This window comes from Mus musculus, chromosome 5 (assembly GCF_000001635.26).
Source record: "Mus musculus strain C57BL/6J chromosome 5, GRCm38.p6 C57BL/6J".
NCBI lineage: Eukaryota > Metazoa > Chordata > Mammalia > Rodentia > Muridae > Mus > Mus musculus.
In genome coordinates, this window is record NC_000071.6 from 103,772,341 (window position 1) to 103,790,606 (window position 18,266).

General features: G+C 45.6%; 1 protein-coding gene across 3 annotated transcripts in view; it reads left to right on the top strand.

The window, feature by feature from the left end:
* The window catches only part of Aff1 (AF4/FMR2 family, member 1), a 162,961-nt gene that overhangs the window by 79,979 nt on the left and 64,716 nt on the right, over nucleotides 1-18,266 (top strand). For all 3 annotated transcript variants that reach the window (XM_006534801.4, NM_133919.4, NM_001080798.2), the window contains 2 exons: nucleotides 10,784-10,904; nucleotides 11,316-12,173. In XM_006534801.4, the coding sequence (XP_006534864.1) occupies nucleotides 10,784-10,904; nucleotides 11,316-12,173 (979 nt within the window). The remainder of the gene's footprint in view (nucleotides 1-10,783; nucleotides 10,905-11,315; nucleotides 12,174-18,266) is intronic.

An 18,266-nucleotide genomic window follows, 5' to 3' on the forward strand; every position in this document is an offset into this window, starting at 1 on the left:
GCTCACAGCACCACATAGCAGAGGTTAAATGAAGGGAGACTGCTCCAGGAAAACAGTAACTCACTGTTTAGCTTTAAGGAGATGCCAATTACAGCGGGTGGTGGGAGGTGATCGGGGTTAGGATGAAAATGAGAATATTTAGAAACATGTAATCGTTGCTGTGGCCATAGGAAGCACCAGTGCATGCTTCCAGCTTTCTCCTGGAAGAGTGTTGCTCTTCCTCCTACTTGGACTGAGAAGAAATAGACTGGCTCTGCTATTTACAACAGTGAACTTTCTGTGAGAACAAGTGTGGCGTGGGCAATTAGATTTCCAAAGGGGGAGGAGGTAAATACAGTCAGGATGCCCAGGGTCCTGTAAAATGTCTTTATGGACAATTAGTTCTCAAATTTAGATTTTTAAAGGGAGAGGTAAATACAGTCAGGATGCAGAGGAAAAGAAATGCCGAAGGTTCCTATAAAACATCTTTATGGACAATTAGTTCTTGTTTGTTTTCTGCTTTGTATAATATGCAAATAAGATGAGCGCCCTGTGCTTTGTCACTGTGTTTGCCCAGAGTCTGATTTAAAGCAAGGCAAAGCAAAGCAAAGCAAAACAAAACCAACAGCAACAAAGGAAAACTTAAAAGTTTCTCTTTTTAGTGTGTTTGTACCTACCCACAGCAGTCTGTTTAACTCTGAAAATTCAGTTGACCCTGGTCTCTGCTGGAAGAGCTTGTGTTGTTGAGGGGGACGGAGGACCCCAGTTTTCTGCCCCTGACTGAATTTTTTTGAGTACAATGGGAGCCCTGTCACTTTTTGTTGCTGCTGTTGCTGCTGCTGCTGCTCAGTCAGCAATGGAAAGCTGTTTTGGTGGGTCTCTGCAAGCTGATAATGATACTGTGTTCCTTCACGTTTTATCCTTGGGGACGCAGAGAAACAAATTGTAGCTCAACCGTTTCCATGCCACCCCATTGTTCCCCCACTGTTATCGATACACAGACCCTGCTTTTCCTTTCATTTTCCAAGAGCCAGTCTTTCCTGTTGCTTCCTGCTGCTGGGTAGCAAAGCCTCAGGGCTGAGCCTTTGTCCCAGCTGAGGCTGTGCTAGTAAGCTGGCTTCACTTCACACAGTCTCCTTATTGGACGAGATGCAATGGGTTTTCTGGAATGTGTGCTGGAAGTTCATTTTTTGGGAGGGACTCTTCCTTTGGATTGCCAATTCCTGTGTGTTCAGTGCTGATGTACAGGAGGGACTGCCTTCTGCTTGCTGTTAATGTTTGTAGTTATCTGGAACTAACTATCAAGTGATAGTTTTAAAAATACTTAGGCTTGGCAGTATCCCAGAGGCAATCAGAGCTCTGTGAGTTCAAGGCCAGCCTGGTGTATATAAGGAGTTCAAGGCCAGGATGGACTGTATCAAGTGACCGTGTCTCAAAAACAAAACAAAACAAAACCAAAAAATACCCCCGCTTAATGTTTAGCATGTTTAATTTTTCTTATGGACTATAGAGCTATTTTTAAAACAACAATAACACTAACTTGCTTCTGAATGATGTCTTGTGAGGAAAAATGTTCATCTGGTCACCCAGTCACTATCTAGTTCAGAGTTGAATGATTTTGAATCATTTGAATGAATTTGGGAATACATTTGTTTGTTTGTTTGTTTGTTTGTTTTCTTTTTTCCTGTTTGGTACTTGAATATCAGCCGATGCATTAAACAGTACAAGAATGGTTTACTACTGCCTGTTTTATCAAAATTATGTCGTGAAAGTGCATCTTTTCAAAATAGATGTGTTGTGTTCATGGAAGCGAACTCATTTTCAACCAAGCACAGAGCAGGTTTGTGGCAGTTTGCCCTCCCCGGTGTCTGGGTAGCCTAGGGAGTTAGAGCTGGATTGAGAATTACAGGATCCCCGAGTAGATAAGGTGACCGTGGATAAGTTATCTTTGGATAGTAACTGAAAGAGATGAAGCATGGTGCAGAGCTAGAGAGCCTCTTGTGAGGTGAGCCACATGCAGTTCTAGACCGTGAGATAGCAGTGAGAAAGAAGAGAGACAGCCCCAGGCCCAGGCCCAGGCCCAGTGTCCATTTAGCCCTAAACATAACATTCATCTGTCTTTCTATCAGTTTGCTGTCCGTCCATCCATCCATCTATCTATCCATCATGTATAGTGTGTAGGTCTACACATGCCACATGCCACAGCACCAAATGGAGGTCTGAGGAGAGGTCACAGGGATCTCTCCTCCAACCGACATGTGACTTCCCAGGGTCCTCATGTCTGACAAGTGTCCTTTTGTGCAGATCACTCTCTCTACCCCAGCATAACACATAAACATTATCCCCAGTCTGTTGATTTAAAAATAAGTATATATTTGCTATCATATCTTACCCAAACATCTTTTCCCCCTTCCCCTCTCTGTCCAGCACAGTTTTATGATGAATTCACGGTTGTGGTAAAGTAAGCTGCTAACTTCCTCCCAGTGTTCCCTGAGCACATGGAGTTAGTTACTCAGCGGCTCTCCTGGAGCCTCTGGGAAGGGATGATGTCAGCATCCTTGAGGCTTTGAGTCATTTCATGGGCAGAACGATCTGCTGGCAAGATCCATTTTAGGTATCAGACAGTGAATCACGGTTTGTCATCTTCCAGAGCGGCAGAATTCTACAGAATTCTTAGTGGCTGACGGGTGTCTGCATATAATCACTTCAGTCAGATCTGATGGGGTAAGTGGCACTTGGGTGAGCACAGTGCTAGGAATGGCTCCCTCAGGAGGGATCTGTGTCCTCCAAGAGCTTCTAGGATAAGAAGACAACCCTAGGCACGTCTAGAGTCTGTCTAGATTAGATAGCTGTCCACACAACGGGAATGTAGCCTGATAATGACAATGGAGAGAGCTTAGACTTGAGCTCTCCTGCCTCCTGGCTCTTGAGCACTGCTTGGAGAGGTGACGTGAGGATCCGGGAGACTGGGTGCTCAGATTCTCACAGGAGGTCATGTTTGCTGCCACCGCCCTCCCTCTGCAGCTGCAAACCCTGTAGGAGGCTTGGGCCTGGGTGGGTGGGTGTGGGGGTGATGAATAAGATCAGATTTAGGAGTTTAAAAGATCTGGGAGGCAGCTCTTCGGAGGTGGAGAGCCCAGGAGAGCAGCTGGTTGGCTCTACACCCCAGTGCCGAAGTACATACAGTACCTCACTTGCATATCGGGTTCAGCGTTCCAGCGTTATTAACTTGCTTCTCCAGAGATGAAAAGCGATGAACTAAATGCAGTAAGTGTTTAAAAATAATAGACCCAAAGGTCGCGTGCCTACATTCTTCTGTCTTAGCTGTGACCACAGGCCAGACTCTTTTTTCAGCTCATGACTGTAAGGAGGCCAAGTTTAGCCAGCCTCATTGTCTTCTAGGCCTGTGATACTGTGCCCTTCATGCGCAATTGAGTAGTGCGGAGAATGATATAGTCACGTGGCGCCAGGGTTCTGGTTGTTCCTGGGAAGCCAACGGTGCTGTCCACCCCTAAGTGAATGAACAATGTCATTTTGATGGAGAAAGGGAGTGTTAGGAGGGCAGGGGCAGATTTTCCTTCCTTCCTTTCTTCCTTCCTTCCTTCCTTCCTTCCTTCCTTCCTTCCTTCTTTTTGTTGTTATTGAGATAGGGTTTCACTGTGTGTCCCTTGCTGTCCTGGAACTCCTTAGACAAGGCTGGCCTCTGGAACTCAGAGATCCACCTGCCTCTGATGGAATCAAAGGCATGTGCCAAGACCGCTTAGTTCAAGATGGCAGGTTTTTAATCTTCAAGGGAGGGGGTGTTCTTTGTAATGTCTCTAAAGTTTGCAGCAGGTAGAGAAATATTATGGGGCAACCCATCACAGAGACAGAATTTTCTGTAACTTTTCAGTTCCATTAATCTGTTCACATTTCACATAACAATAAAAAGCATTTTATTAACCTCTAGCTACAGATTGCCAAGCCTGTGAGGCGAGAAGTTACCTCCTTTCACTGGTGTGGCTTCTGCAATTGTTCTTATTTGCATGGTAGTCTTCCTTGTGTGTGTGTGTGTGTGTGTGTGTGTGTCCACGCGCGCGTGTGCGTGATTTATTTATCTTCCTCTATGTGTATGGGTGCATGTCAGGTGCCTACAGAGGTCAGAAGAAGGCACTGAGTAGCTTCCTAGAACTGAAGTGTCAGATGTTGTGAACTGCCATGTAGGTGCTGGGAACTAAACCTTGGTCTTCTGCGTTGGGCATTCTCAATTGCTGAGCCATCTCTCTAGCCCTAATATACATACATACATACATATTACAAGTTATATGTTATATATTATATATTAATTATGTGTCTGGGTGTTTTGCCTGCATGTATCCCTGTGCACCTTGTGTGTGCCCAGTGTCAAGGGAAGCAAAGGTATTCCTTGGAACTAGAGTTACAGCCTGTTAATGCAGTGCTTTTAATTGCTTGGCCATTGCTCCAGCCCTGTTCTCTATCCCATCCCCCTTTATTGATATGTGTGGAAGGCTTTGTCTGCTGTGTATTGGAACACCTAGCCTTTCTTCTATCTGTGTCTCTCGTTTCTGCTGGGTAGTGCATCACCATAAGCCAGCTTAACAAAAAGGCGGGTGATTAGGCTTCTCTACCTGTAGATTAATAAGATCTTCCCTCTAAATATATCTGCATGTATTCCAAGGAGAAACGGTCAGTGTGTCATAAAACACCAGCCCTGGCACTTGGACTTTGGATCGTGTTTTTCTCTGTTTTACTGCAGGCTGTGAGCTTTTGCTTCTTCATACACAGGGATCTAGAATTACAGTTTGGGGCTGATCTACTGTTTAGAGCTTTGCAAAATAATGATCACAATATTTCTTTACTCCATTTTGTTTTGCCCTGTGTGTGTGTGTGTGTGTGTGTGTGTGTGAGAGAGAGAGAGAGAGAGAGAGAGAGAGAGAGAGAGACTCCGCTAAAATAGTATATGAATATCTTTTTTGTGAAGCAAATGTTCCAACAAAACTGTTTTTGAACCTGAGTCTCTTGGTAGTCCTGGTTCCTCTAGAGCTTGCTCCGCAGACCAGGCTAGCCTGGCCTCACAGAGATCTGCCTGCCTTTGCCTCCCAAGTGAAGATATTGAAGCTGTGCACTACCATGCCAGGCACAGAGCTGAATATACACAGAATGCTCCAGGAACCACATTGTCACTCAACCACGTCACCCTAGTCTCCTGGGAAACCTAACAGAGTGTAAAGTGTGTTAGAACCTATGTAGAAGTATGTGCCAGGTTCTTCTGCAAGGTGAATTAACATGGTGTTTCCTTAGAGCCGGTATCAGTCTAAAACTTGTAACATGCATCTCAGGTATGCAAACTGCCTCAGAATGGAAAAAGAGACTTTATGATGCGTAACAAGAATTTAAATTTCTTTATCGAGTGTAGTTACTCTCAGAGGAGAGTGAGTGGCCAGGAGGTTCCCTGAGCAGTGTTTTCAAGGCTGATTTAAATTGTGTGAAGGTGGGTGTGGGGTCCTAACACAGATGATCAGCCCCAGGAATACAGCTGATAGAATCATTGTTGTCTTCTGGAGGGGCCCCCGATTGCTTTTTTAAGTGTCAGTTTGAGTGTTTGGGGGACCAAGTCCCCCCCCCCCCCCCCCCCCGATTCAGCTTGTTGTTTGTAGTGTGTTTTAGGTTAAGGGAGCAGTATTAAGAATGGAAGTTTTAGCTGAGTGATTTTTATTATGAGAAAGCCTCTTGCACATTCTTTTCATACACATGGAACTGGGGGGGGGGAGTAGTCTCTTGTGTTTGGAAACATTTATTTTTGTCTCCAAAACACGGAGCTGTCCTCTGTAAGCAACATTGGGAGAGATACAGTTTAATGGCAAACTAATGTAATTTTAAAATGCAGTGACAGTTTTTCCTAAAGCCAATGTGTTAAAAAAAAAAAAAAGAAAAAGAAAGAAAGAAAGAAAGAAAAAGTTCCCAAGCTTTTGGAATGGAAACAAAGGACAGAAGACAAATGTAAGCCAGGCAGAACCGTTTCCAGTGCTCTAAAGTCACGTGACAGAAGCCGCCGATCCCGTTCCTTCACTTCTATCCACTTGTGACACAGGGACCCTATTTCGTAAGGCAAGGTGGCTGGAAGCCGTGAGTCTTATAAGTTGTTTTGTATGGTCAGGGCAGGACGGCAAAGAGCTAAATCAGTGAGTCAGAACCCAGTGGGTTGATTTCTTTCTCCTTCTCTGGCTACAAGGAGAGACGCGTGAAAGAAGATACTCCTCCCCCGTACTCTCCAAAGGAGAGTTAAAACTTTGAGCATTAATTCTAGAGGGAGCTGGTGACATCTTTGAGAGAAAGGCATACACGGAGTGAGCAGTCAGGGGTGATAAATGGGTAGTCAGCTGTTCACAGGCAGCCCCGTGGGCCCTGGGTTGCCATGGGAGCATGAATGGCATTCAGCATTCCTGATTGACTAACCTAGTTTAGTGACAAGGCTTGTGAGCTCTGAGCTCTGGCCTGGCAGAAGGCTCTTCAGGTGGACCTTACCACAGCACGCTGCACCATGTCTCCAGCCCAGCTTGGGCCTTTGTGTGGCTTGAGGCCTTCCTCATCTCTCCCCCCCTCCCCCCAGCCTCTTTGACTCCTTCCCTCATTAGTGGTAAGGAAGAAGAAGAGAGGACCCCCGCCCCCATGCCTACAGAGTTGGGTTTTCTCAGTACTTTAACTCCTCGGTGACACATTCCATCCCCCAAGGAGAAGCCTTTGAGTAAATGCACCCTGACAGGCCCAGCATGGGGCTGACTTAATCACCGTACTCTGAAGAGGTGAGGAATTGGAGCTGAATTTTTCAGCATTTTCACCACCTCTCTGAAAGTCAGCACACCCTGTGTGTTTTAGGTTTCCAGAGGTTCGTTCGGATTTTTTTTTTTTTTTAAATTTTTACCCGTTTTGTGTGGGGAGTTCTGTCAGTGAGAGTGTCGGCTGGCTTGTGTTTATTCTGCAATGCAGTGTTCTGTGCGTTGGAGCATAAGTGCTCTCTCTCTCAAGGGTCCTGGCAGCGCCTGACTTACACTTGTCTTCTGCCCTTGTTTCTGTCCCTAGCACCCAATAGCTTGGAAACTTTTCACATATTGGTTTTATGAAAAATGTCGACACGTTAAACTGTATCTGTCCAGATGTTGATTAAATAAACTCAGGGCAGCTCAAGGTTCTGAAGACTCAATTTTGTCTTTATTTGTTTCCCTCCACCCCCACCCTGCCCCAAAACATTCTATGTCCCCCTTTCTCAACCATGAGTCTGTGATCATCAATACCAAGGCAAAAGTAGCCTCCTTGCCCTTTACAGTCAGCAGGAGCAAGGGTCATGAACTTTGCCTGTATTCTGGAGGCAGGGGGGACTTGTAGATATCCTTGTAGATATCCTTGTGTTCTGTTGACTCTCCAGGATGCAGAGCATCCTGATGCCAGACTGTGGTTGCTGAGTGTTATCCCTGTCTGTGGATGTCTTTAGTGTATGAGACATGACTTGTGAGTGCAGAGGTTACTGTGGGATCAGTGACCCCCAAGTGTGTAAAATCTAACAAGGATCTAAAGAAGGATTGTATGCAGCTCAGTGTTTAGAAAACGGAAGAGCAAGCGCCTGTTGAGGCCCCTCTCAAGGAGCTTCCTGTAAGGGCTTTGTGGAATCAGCCGAACCAGTCATGCGTTCTGTGGTTCCGAGATTGTTCTGCTGGTAGGGATAATACCTGGGTTGCCGTGCACCTCCTCGAAACGAAGGAATTAAGAGTGATTAACAGCTAGCACACCTTAGTCATCACTGCCCTGTGTAACTCAGCCCAGCGACTGGGAGCGTAAGGCTGCATCACTAACCAAGCTTGGATTTCCAGGGCTTTGTGAGACAGTCAGTCAGTCATTGAGCCTCTTTTTTTTTTTTTTTTTTTTTTTTCCCAAATTGGAAAATGGGTCTTTAAAGAAATTCTACTTTGTCAGGTCTGATTGAAAACGAGAGAGAGAAAGAGAGAGAGAGAGAGAGAGAGAGAGAGAGAGAGAGAGAGAGATTGAGACCGTGCGAAAGAACCAGTGAGGCACTCAGGACAGTGCTGACTGAGGAACATGGTGGCCGGGACAGCTGGTCCTCTGTAAGGTCATTACCCTGTTTCCATGGGGCCCTCCTGGGCTCTGTAATCTGCCTTGACAAGGCCTTTGCCCTACTCTTAAACACCCAGGAGGGTGTGTTAATTCAGAGTGCCGTTGCCCCCCAGCAAGGCGTTTTGGATATCAGTGTGGTGTTACCCTGAGTGTTCAAGAGTGTGAAAATCTGTTGCTTCTCCCAGGGGAGGTAGTTGCCTTTAATTAAAGCTGTAGTTAACTTGTAATTATTTAGCAGTAATTACAGAGTGAGAATCAATAAGACCTTTGCTGGCTTCAGGCTTGGGGGGGGGATCCCCTCATTTCGAAGTTCATCCAGGCTCTTGACATGGCTTAGCAGGTAAGGTGATTCAAACCAGAGTTTGATTCCCAGAGACCAGATCACACATGATGCCCCCATATCATAGTGTGCGCTCGTGGAACGGTCAGGCTCTGCAAAGCTCTGCCCCGCATGTGTGCTGTAACTGTGTGCCCCCCCCACAATGTGCACATCTGAGTGCCTGTCTTTTCCTATCTTGCCCAGTGCTTGGATTAAAGCAGCCCGCTCCATCTACCCTGCAGATGGTGCCACTGCTTTGCTTTGACATTTACCTTGCTCTAGATTTCAAAAGGACTAAGAAACAATTTCTGGGTTGTGGTGGTGGTGGGGATGTATTGCCTAGGGCCTTCTCAGCAAGAACACTTCAGCTACTACAGATTTGTAGTGAGTGAACTTGGAGCCTGCCCGGTGGGTGTAGTTGACAAATGCCTGTAAGTACACAGAACCAAAAGGCACCTGGGAATTGGTTGCTTAGCCCTCTGCTGTGGTAAAAGAGACCACAGACAATAGATGAGTCTCCCAGTCTAGACCAGGACTCACCAGACAGCAACAGCCACAGGTGTCTCTTCCAGCGACAGTCAGTTACAGTTACTGGAAGTTTGTAAGACTGTCCCAGTATTACATGTATTTGCCAATAAAAGTTCAGTATGAATTTCTTATTACTTTTAATGTATTTTAGGACCAGGTTTCTCAGTGTAGCTGCCCTGGAATTCAGAGATCTCCTTATCCCTGCCTCCTAAGTGCTGGGATTAAAGGCGTGCACCACCATACCTGGTCCTCTGATTAATTATCCAGTTCCTAATTTAATACAGTTTTTTTTCCTGTGGGAGGCTCTCTAGTTTGAGTCTTATCTGCCTGGGCTTTCGTGGTTACTTCTGGAGTCCTTCTCATTAGTGCAGGCTGAAAAGCCTTAGGAGAGTGTAGACTCCTGACTGGTGCTGATCTGGCCTTAGGGATACTGGGACCTTACACAGGATTACTTTGCTTAAAAGATACTTGAGTGTGCAATTGATGTGGAAATTAAAGGATCAAACAGCCTGTTGGTTGCAGGGCTACCACTCACAGCCCTGGCTTTACTACTCAAAGGTCTCCTCTTTCTGAGTCAGGCAGGGGCTGTTCACAGTGGGACTGAGCTCTGGATTTTGGGATGGAGAGGTGTGGAGACAGGTTCTCATTGTGCAGCCCTGACTAGCCTATGCCTGCAGCCTTCCGTTTTGTCTTTCACACTCTTGGCATCAGCAAGGTCTAGTTGTTGTTGTTTTTTCTTTGCTTTTTTTTTTTTTTTTTTTTTTTTTTTTTTTTTGTCTTGTGTGCTTTTAAGATACGGTCTGTATGTGTAGCCCTGGCTGTCCTGGAACTCTGTGTCAGAGCACTCAGGCCTCAAACTCACAAAGGTCAAGGCTAGAGTGTTTAAAAACAATGGGGAGGGGTGTTCTTAGCAGATCCCCAGAAGTAGATCTGTGAAGTACCCCCACCCCATGTATGTATAATTTCTTTATTTCCATTTTCACTGTAGATCACAGCGGAGGGTCTGTAGGGAGCAGGTTAGGTTACAGGCCTGTAACCTGTGCAGGCCTGGCTGGGGCTGAAAGCGGCTTTTTTCTGGAACTAGTCTCTGGTTTGCCTATCAATTTTAACTAGTTTGACACCACAGCCAACGATGTAGGATACATCATTGTAAATTGGATTGTGTGGTACTCCTGGTATATAGAACTGACTTCTAGAATTGGATTGTTCATCCTTTATTCGTGAAATGTGAAATAAGTAAAAAACCAACTTTCCAAGTTTTTATGCTAAGGTATCCTGAGTGGGGAATGAACTAAGTGGTGTTTTGGGTGTTTGGTGACCTTTTGGCTTTTGTCTGTAGACGAGGATTGTCTTGAACACATGGCCATCTTCCTGTTTCTGCCTCAGTTGCTGGATCCCTGGTGTCAACCTCTGGCCCAGTGTGATTTGCATTTCCCACCCACTTTTCCTCTCCCTTTTTTATTTTGGAAAGTGTGTGTGTGTGCATGTGTGAGCTCCCATGTGTGTGTCTGTGCAAGCACACACACATACACATACACACATGCATGTACTCGTGCCCGCCCAATAGGCCAGAAAAGGTGTTAGATTTGGAGCTAGACTTGCAGGTGTGAGCTGTGAGCTGCCGGACAATATGCCCTGGGCTGGGAACTCAGGCCCTATGCAAGAGCAGCATGCACCCTCGCTGCTGATTCCAGTGCACCTTCTGTAATTACACCCCTGCCGGTACTTCTTCCCGGCCACTTCTTGCTTCCTCCCACACTCGTGTTTGTGTGTGTACAACCAAACTTGGATACTGATGACCTTTTTTTCTTTTGTGGCCTTGGAAAAAAGCTTGTACAATGAAGATAGAAACCTGCTTCGAATCAGAGAGAAGGAAAGACGCAACCAAGAAGCTCACCAGGAGAAGGAGGCATTTCCCGAGAAGGCTCCCCTGTTTCCAGAGCCTTACAAGGTACTTATAGTGTGTGTGAGAGAAGACGGTCTGGCCTGTTAAAATATTAAACCCGGTGATAAAATCATTCCATGCAACTGAGTTCAGTCAGGGGTCACGAGTGAGAAAATAACTTATTCCAGAGGTTGTTTTTGAAAACAAAATCTGAAAACTCTTTGAACACTGTTAGTCAGAATTACCAAAGTGTGTGGCTTTCTTTTGTAATGTTAGCCTTCGGTAATGTGTGTCCATGGCCTGCCCTCAGCAGGGGAAGTGGGTTAACATTGCGTTCCATATTAAGTTGAGGGGGTTTTTCCTCACTGACGTTACATAATAACTTATTAATTATTCAAATAATGTAAATATAATCATATCAACTTATTATTGCTCTGCTTAGATTTGTTGCCGAGTCTGCTGTCTCTGTTTTTTTAGACTGCAAAAGGCGATGAGCTATCAAGTCGGATCCAGACCATGCTGGGTGACTATGAGGAGATGAAGGAGTTCCTGAGCAGCAAGTCCCACCCCCACCGCCTGGATGGCTCTGAAGACAGGCCCGGGAAGCCCAGATATCCCTTAGGTCATGACAGGGGGAACGGGGCTGCATCCAGCTCCCTCCGCACACATGTCTACCACCAGCCTATCCACACTTCTGCTCCCGGATCACGTCCTGTCGGTAACATTAGCCACAGTCCAAAGATGGCACAGCCAAGGATGGAGCCAAGTCTCCACACCAAAATCTATGATGGCCCACGTCTGACTCAAGACCACCTCAGTCAGGGACATTGTTCCAGAAAGTGTGACCGAAGAGCTGAAGGAGACTCTGCTCCCGAGAGGAAGCTCTCGCCCTTGATCTCCTCTTTGCCATCCCCGGTGCCCCCTCTATCACCTGTACATTCCAGGCTGCAGGGAACCAGCAAGGCTCACAGCAGTGGCGTTAGCAGTAAAAGCTGCTGTGTGGCCAAGTCTTCCAAGGACTTGGTGGCGAAGGCCCAAGATAAAGAGACTCCTCATGACGGTTTGGTGGCAGTTACCAGCCTTGGATCAGCCCCTCCTCAGCCACCTTGCCAGACATTTCCACCCCCTCCTCTCCCCTCAAAAAGTGCTGCAATGCAGCAGAAGCCCACGGCATATGTCCGTCCCATGGACGGTCAGGATCAGGCTCCCAGTGAGTCCCCCGAGCTGAAGCTGCCACTGGAGGACTATGGTCAGCAAAGCTTTGAGAAACCAGACCTTAAAGTGCCTGCCAAAGCCAAGCTCACCAGACTAAGGATGCCCTCTCAGTCGGTGGAGGTAAGTGGGATTTCGTGAGGGTTTTTTTCTCTTTTCCTTTTTAATGTATATTGTGTGTATGCCTGCCCATCCTGTGTATGCATGGCCAGAAGAGGGCGTTTATCCTCTAAAACTAGACTTACACATTGTTGTAACTGTGTAGATGCTAAGAATTAAGCCCAACTCCTCTGGAAAATCAGCCAGCTCTCAAGGCTCTTTGTTTTTTCAAGACAGGGTTTCTCTCTGTAGCCTTGGCTGTCCTGGACCTCTCACTCTGTATACCAGGCTAACCTTGAACTCACCTGCCTCTGCCTCCTGAGTGCTGGGATTAAAGGCGTGTACCACTATTAGCCAGCTTCCCTAATCTTGACATTTAGAGAAATTACTACCAATTTCAAATTTTAGTGATAGTTTGTGAACCCCAATTCTTCCCCCACACACAAGGCTATCATTAATTGTCACAGGAGTAGAAGAGTTTTTCTCTTGATCTAAAGAAGTATGCATATAAACAGACTGAGCAGGAATTTGCACACACACATACCCACAGTGATTAAAAAGATTGGCAGTACTCACATATGTACACATGTGCATTCTTGAGCACACATACAACACTTTGGAGGGGTTACTAGTTCATTGGAAGTGATGTTTGTTGGGGGGCGGGGTCCTCTCACCTTATTGTTAAGTGTAGACAGTAATTATCCTGAACCCTCCCACCTCGGACTTCCAGTTAGCCAGGCCTGAATTTAGACTATAAATTTAATTTAATTTAGAAGTGAATCTAATGCTTACTTATCTCTGTAGAGGGAGTTTCTGTTTGCATAGACATTCTAATTTGCTCAAAGGTCACCAAGTTACAGTTTTATGTAATGTCTGGAAAATAACATTTTATCTTATTGGTGTCTGTATGGGATGGGATATGTGCATGCCTGTGTGCATGTATGTGTGCATATGCATGTGGGGAGTAGGGGTGCAATGAGAGATGGTGTGTAGGGGTGCAAGTCCCTACCTGTATTGCGTGTGAGAAAGCCTGAGGTTGACACCCCAGGCCTTCCTTAATCCTGTCCACCCCATGTATCAAGGGGCAGCGGATCACTGAGCCCCGTCCTCACCATCCCGCTAAGCTGCCTCTAGAGCATTTGGATCACCAGGGAGCAGCTAGCTTAGCCCCCCCCCCCCCCCCCCAGGATCCAGGCTCTGCTTCTATGAGCACTAATGCTGCTAACCTATCTTTCCAAATCCCTTCTTGTAACACTTCCCTTCCTGGAGAGGAAGCCAGGCACCATGGGCTCCCACCTCCAGTCCCAGCAGAGGCAGGTCGATCTCTGAATGTGAGGTCAGTCTGGTCTACAGAGTTTCAGGCCAGCCAGGGCTACGCAGAGACTCCTGTTGACTTTTCTTTTTTATAAGAAGAGACTTTGGGCCCCTAGCTCGAAGATCCAAGTATCCCCTCAGGACCAGAAAGAGAAGCCTGATCCTTTTAGGCACTGTCCGCTTTGGTTATTTATTATTTATTTATTTTTGTGTGTGGTTTTTTTTTTTTTGTTTTTGTTTTGTCTTTTTGGTTTTTTTTTTTTTGAAACAGGGTTTCTCTGTGTAGCCCTGGCTGTCCTGGAACTCACTCTGTAGACCAGGTGGCCTCGAACTCAGAAATCCGCCTGTCTCTGCCTCCCAAGTTCTGGGATTAAAGGCGTGCAACACCACCGCCTGGCCGCTTTGGTTTTTGAATCAACACGTTGGCTTCATTACTCAGTTCTCAAACAATGAGTGCATTTGAGAATAGCTAGCATTTGCTTGTGGTCTGAGGGAGAGCCAATCAGAAGATAGAACTGACCCACGGAGGCAGAGCTTGCTGGACCTGTGATTTCAGCTGGTGGAGATTTCTGCACACTTCGTTCTGCACCGTGCAGAACAAAGCAGGGTTCTTATCTCAGGCTTGTTTTAACCCCACTTCAGACTCTTCCTTTTACTAATGTTTTTACGTTCATCAGGGTCACTGGCTGGAGTTGGTTCTCTTCTTCTTCCACCGTGTGGAATGGAAATCGGCTTGGTTTGTCAGTCTTGGTAGCAGTCTCCTCTACCCACTGGTCCAACTCATTGGCCCTTAACCACCTTCTTAAGACTGAGTTTAAATCTGAAGTCTAACCAGTCCCACTGACTACACATCTAAACACTTGCTCAAGTCAGGTCATGAAAACTTCCTGGGTCTTCATAGATAGGTAAAGTGACCACACAATACAGTTAAAATTGTTCAAGGTCACACAGAGGTTCCAGAGATTATTCAACATAAGCCTGTTTTATTAGTGAGTATTGTTCTCTTGTAAATTCCCCAGGGATCAGGTAATGAATTTCAGCAGTCCGCTCTGTTCCTGCCTGCTCATTTCCCGGCCGCTCTACCACAGTCTCCCGGAGCCAGTGCTGGTCTCCACAACTCAGCCTCTCACCGTGTCTTACTTTTAATTTTCTTCTCCTAAAATCTGTAGTCTGTAAATTACTTTCACTGGTACCCAAAGTGCTTTAATATTGTACTTTTGAAAGAAAGAGCAGAGCCCTGGGTATGATGGTTCACACCTTTGATCTCGGCGGGGAGACAGGGAAAAGACAGAGAGGCAGAGAGGCCTGCAGATCTGTGAGCCAGGACTACCTAGTAAGACAAGGCTTTCTAATCTAGAAGCAACATAATAAAGGTGCTGTACTCAGTGGTGGGAACTCTGGATGAGGCTATACATGAGTCTGGATTCCCACACCGAGGACCCCAGGACACCTGTCCAGAAGGATCCTTTTGTGTCTGTAGGCTTCTCAGAACAACAGGATGGAGGTGTCAAGACTTCCGGTGTGGGATCTGTGAGGTGCATTGAATTAGCACACACAAAGTGTCGGGAGCCCCCACCACTGAGCTCACATGCCAGAGGATGATGTTATCCTACTTAGGACAGGTGTTGTTGTTGTTGTTTCAGAGTAACTACCTATTCCATTTTCTGTGCCATGTTGCAAAAGAATTCACTGTATACAGGCTCTTGGATTCATCCATTGTCTCTTTTTGGGTTTTCAGTGCACACTGGTCAAAAAGCTGAAATATAGAATATACAGCTATGAATCCTTCTGTCACTAAAGTAATTGTTCCTGGCAGGAAAGCGCTTTTAAGTGAGAAGAATGTCCAGACTAAGTAATAGAAAAGTTATTCTCTCCCAAAGCTCACAAGTTCACAGGCAGGAAAAGAATGTTGGGGATGACTGAAGGAACTGAAAGTGTAGCAGGATGCTGGAAAGCAACAAACAGCACTTGAACAGCACTTCTAAAGGGCTGCCACAAGGGTTGGCCTTAGCTGGATAGAATACTTTAAATACAGAGTCTCTTCACAACCTCCGAACACACCAGTACACCTCAGTATATATACCAGTACATACTAGAACACGCAAGAACACACAAGTATGCACTAGTATATATTAGAACACACTAGCACACTCTAACACTCTCTAGCACACACTAGTACTCTCTAGCACACTCTAGTACACACGAGAACACACTAGTACACACTACAACACATGTATACACTAGAATACACTAGTACACACTACAACACATGTATACACTAGAATACACTAGTACACACTATAACACACCAGAGCACACTAGGACACACTGTAAACATGTATTGAAGAATCATACTTTCTCATAAATAAATGCAATTGGTACATGTTAGTCAGACATTTTTTTAAGTATTTAAGGTTTTACTGACTCGTGAATACTGATATACTGCAGGTTCTTTTGAATGACCACAGAATATCCTGTGCGTGTGGATAATTAGGGGAACCACGGGCTTGAGGCAGCATAGCCATCCCAGAGTGCTTTTTCTTGTTCTCACATTTAGTCCCAATCTCCAAATCCTTGACCACTGTGAGTTCTTAGAATTCTGTTAATTATAAATTAGAATTCAGAAGTAAAAAGGTAATTTATCTGAAGGAGAGAGCTAGAGATATGACCTCTAATTACTTAAATACCAAGGCCCCCTAGATTAAAACATTAAACTCAAAATCCTTCAGCCGAAGGGATTAAGGAGCTTAGACTGAGTTTGACAAATTACCATGGGGTTAAAGGGGGAAGTGCAGGCTGAAAGTAGGCCATGCTCACTCAGATAGCAGATGAACTTCAGGAGAAAAAGCCTGGTTTGTTTGTAGTCCGAACCCTGTGGGGGAGGGGAGGATTGTACTCGGTCAGTCTAATGATTTCGACAGCTAAAAATATCAAAATCAGTGTAAAAATAGCTAGTTATAGAGGTCTCGTGGAGTCTGGGCAAACAGCAGACTTAAATGGGATTTTTTTGGGGGGGGTGGTGGCGAGGGTCACAAACTTATGTATCTCTTGGCAACCAGGAGATAGAAATGCAACTTCAAAACCAAGTTTGCAATGAGATGCCAGAAGAATTCTGCTTAAAATATCTTCTAAGTATTGATTGTCCTGCCCAAAGAGTCTAAACCCAAACCATGAATTCAGCCATCGCATCTGGCTTTCTCTGTTCCTGTCAACTAAATGCCACACACAACAGAAACAGCACAGGGAAGAGTTAAAAAGTTTGGGAGAGCAGCCAGGCAGGGGAGACTCCCATGCAGGGCGAGCCACTGCTCTAGGGACCAGGGTGTGAGGTGGTGTGTGTGTGTGTGTGTGTGTGTGTGTGTGTGTGTGTGTGAAGTGTGAGCACAGCTAGAAGGAACAGGAATTTCTTATTCTGGTACCAAATGTACTCTGGCAGTTTTGAGAAGGAACAGAGAGTGAAAAACAACAATTCCAGCTAACACCACCCAGCAGACACTCCAGGCTCAGGGTTAAGCTCTCTCTCCTCTTGGGCTACTGCAGGCAGCTCTGTTCTTTGCACAACCTCATTTCCAGCAATTTTTGAGTTTTAAAAAAAAATTTTTTTTTCTTCTATAATTTCCTAATGTTCTGTCAAAGCTTAAAATGTGTTTCAGAACCTTGCCCAGCTCCAAAACCTTCAAGTCTAAGACTGGCTTTGCACCAAAGCAGGGCCTTAGCCGGGACTGGAAGGTCTCATTTTCTACCTGAGCTTAGAAATCTCCAGCTTGTAAATACTGGCCTTTAAAACAAAGCCCCAGAAAACACACCATCCAACAAAGCAGCTCTCGGCCCAGGGCTGTCTTAACAGCTTCTGCTCAAAATGTCTGTGGGTCATTTGTCACTATTTTTAAGCTTCTATATTTAGATGTGCAGGTCCATCCGGGACTTCGCCAGCCTATCCCGAGAGCGAGGGCACTCATTTCTGGTTCTTCACCGAACATAGTTTGCAAGTCTTTACCCAACACCCATAATCTAAAGAGAGGTACTCCCTGATTCTGATTTCTGACTCCTGATTTTAAATTCTGACTCATGTGGGTCACCCTGAGCCCTCCATCTGCCTGGCCCTCCTCACTGGCACAACCACACAACGACAGTGCCAGGCAGTTGGCACAGCAGCTGCCGCTGGCATCAGGGCTCTGGCAAGGATCAGAGGAAACTGTCACATTACAGTGACACTGACCAAAGAAGGCAAGTTTACATATAGTCAGCTGTTAACAGCAGAGCTTCTGTGCCCTGATTCTACAATCACATGCCCGCCCCTGAGGAGATGTGCCGGGGCTGCCTGGCTCAATGTCCTGTGTCTCAAATACTTGTGCAGTGGCAGAGACTCGAAGGTACGGGAGAAATCTCCGCTCTCCTATCCACTTTCCTCCCCCTTCTCCCAAAGAACTCACAAGTTGAAGGGAAAGACCCAACTCCCTAAAGTTACCTTCTAGCCACACCCCTCGGATAAATGTATAAATATAAGAAAAAGAAGAAGGTAGAATTTGGAGTGGTAATTTGTAATGCTGGGGCAGAAAGGCTGAAGTAGACTTTAGGAAGCTCAGCCCAATGAGATCAAAGATACCATGAATCCTAGTTAGGGCTTTCCCAAGAGATAGGACCCTTCCCAATTTTTACTTTTTATTTTAAATATTTTAGTGCTTGGGGTTGAACCTAGGGGCCTAGTTGAACACACTAGGCCACAGGATCTGCTCCCAGTTTGATGTTTCTTTTTTTTGTTTGTTTTTGTTTTTGTTGTTTTGAGATAGGATTTTTTTTTTC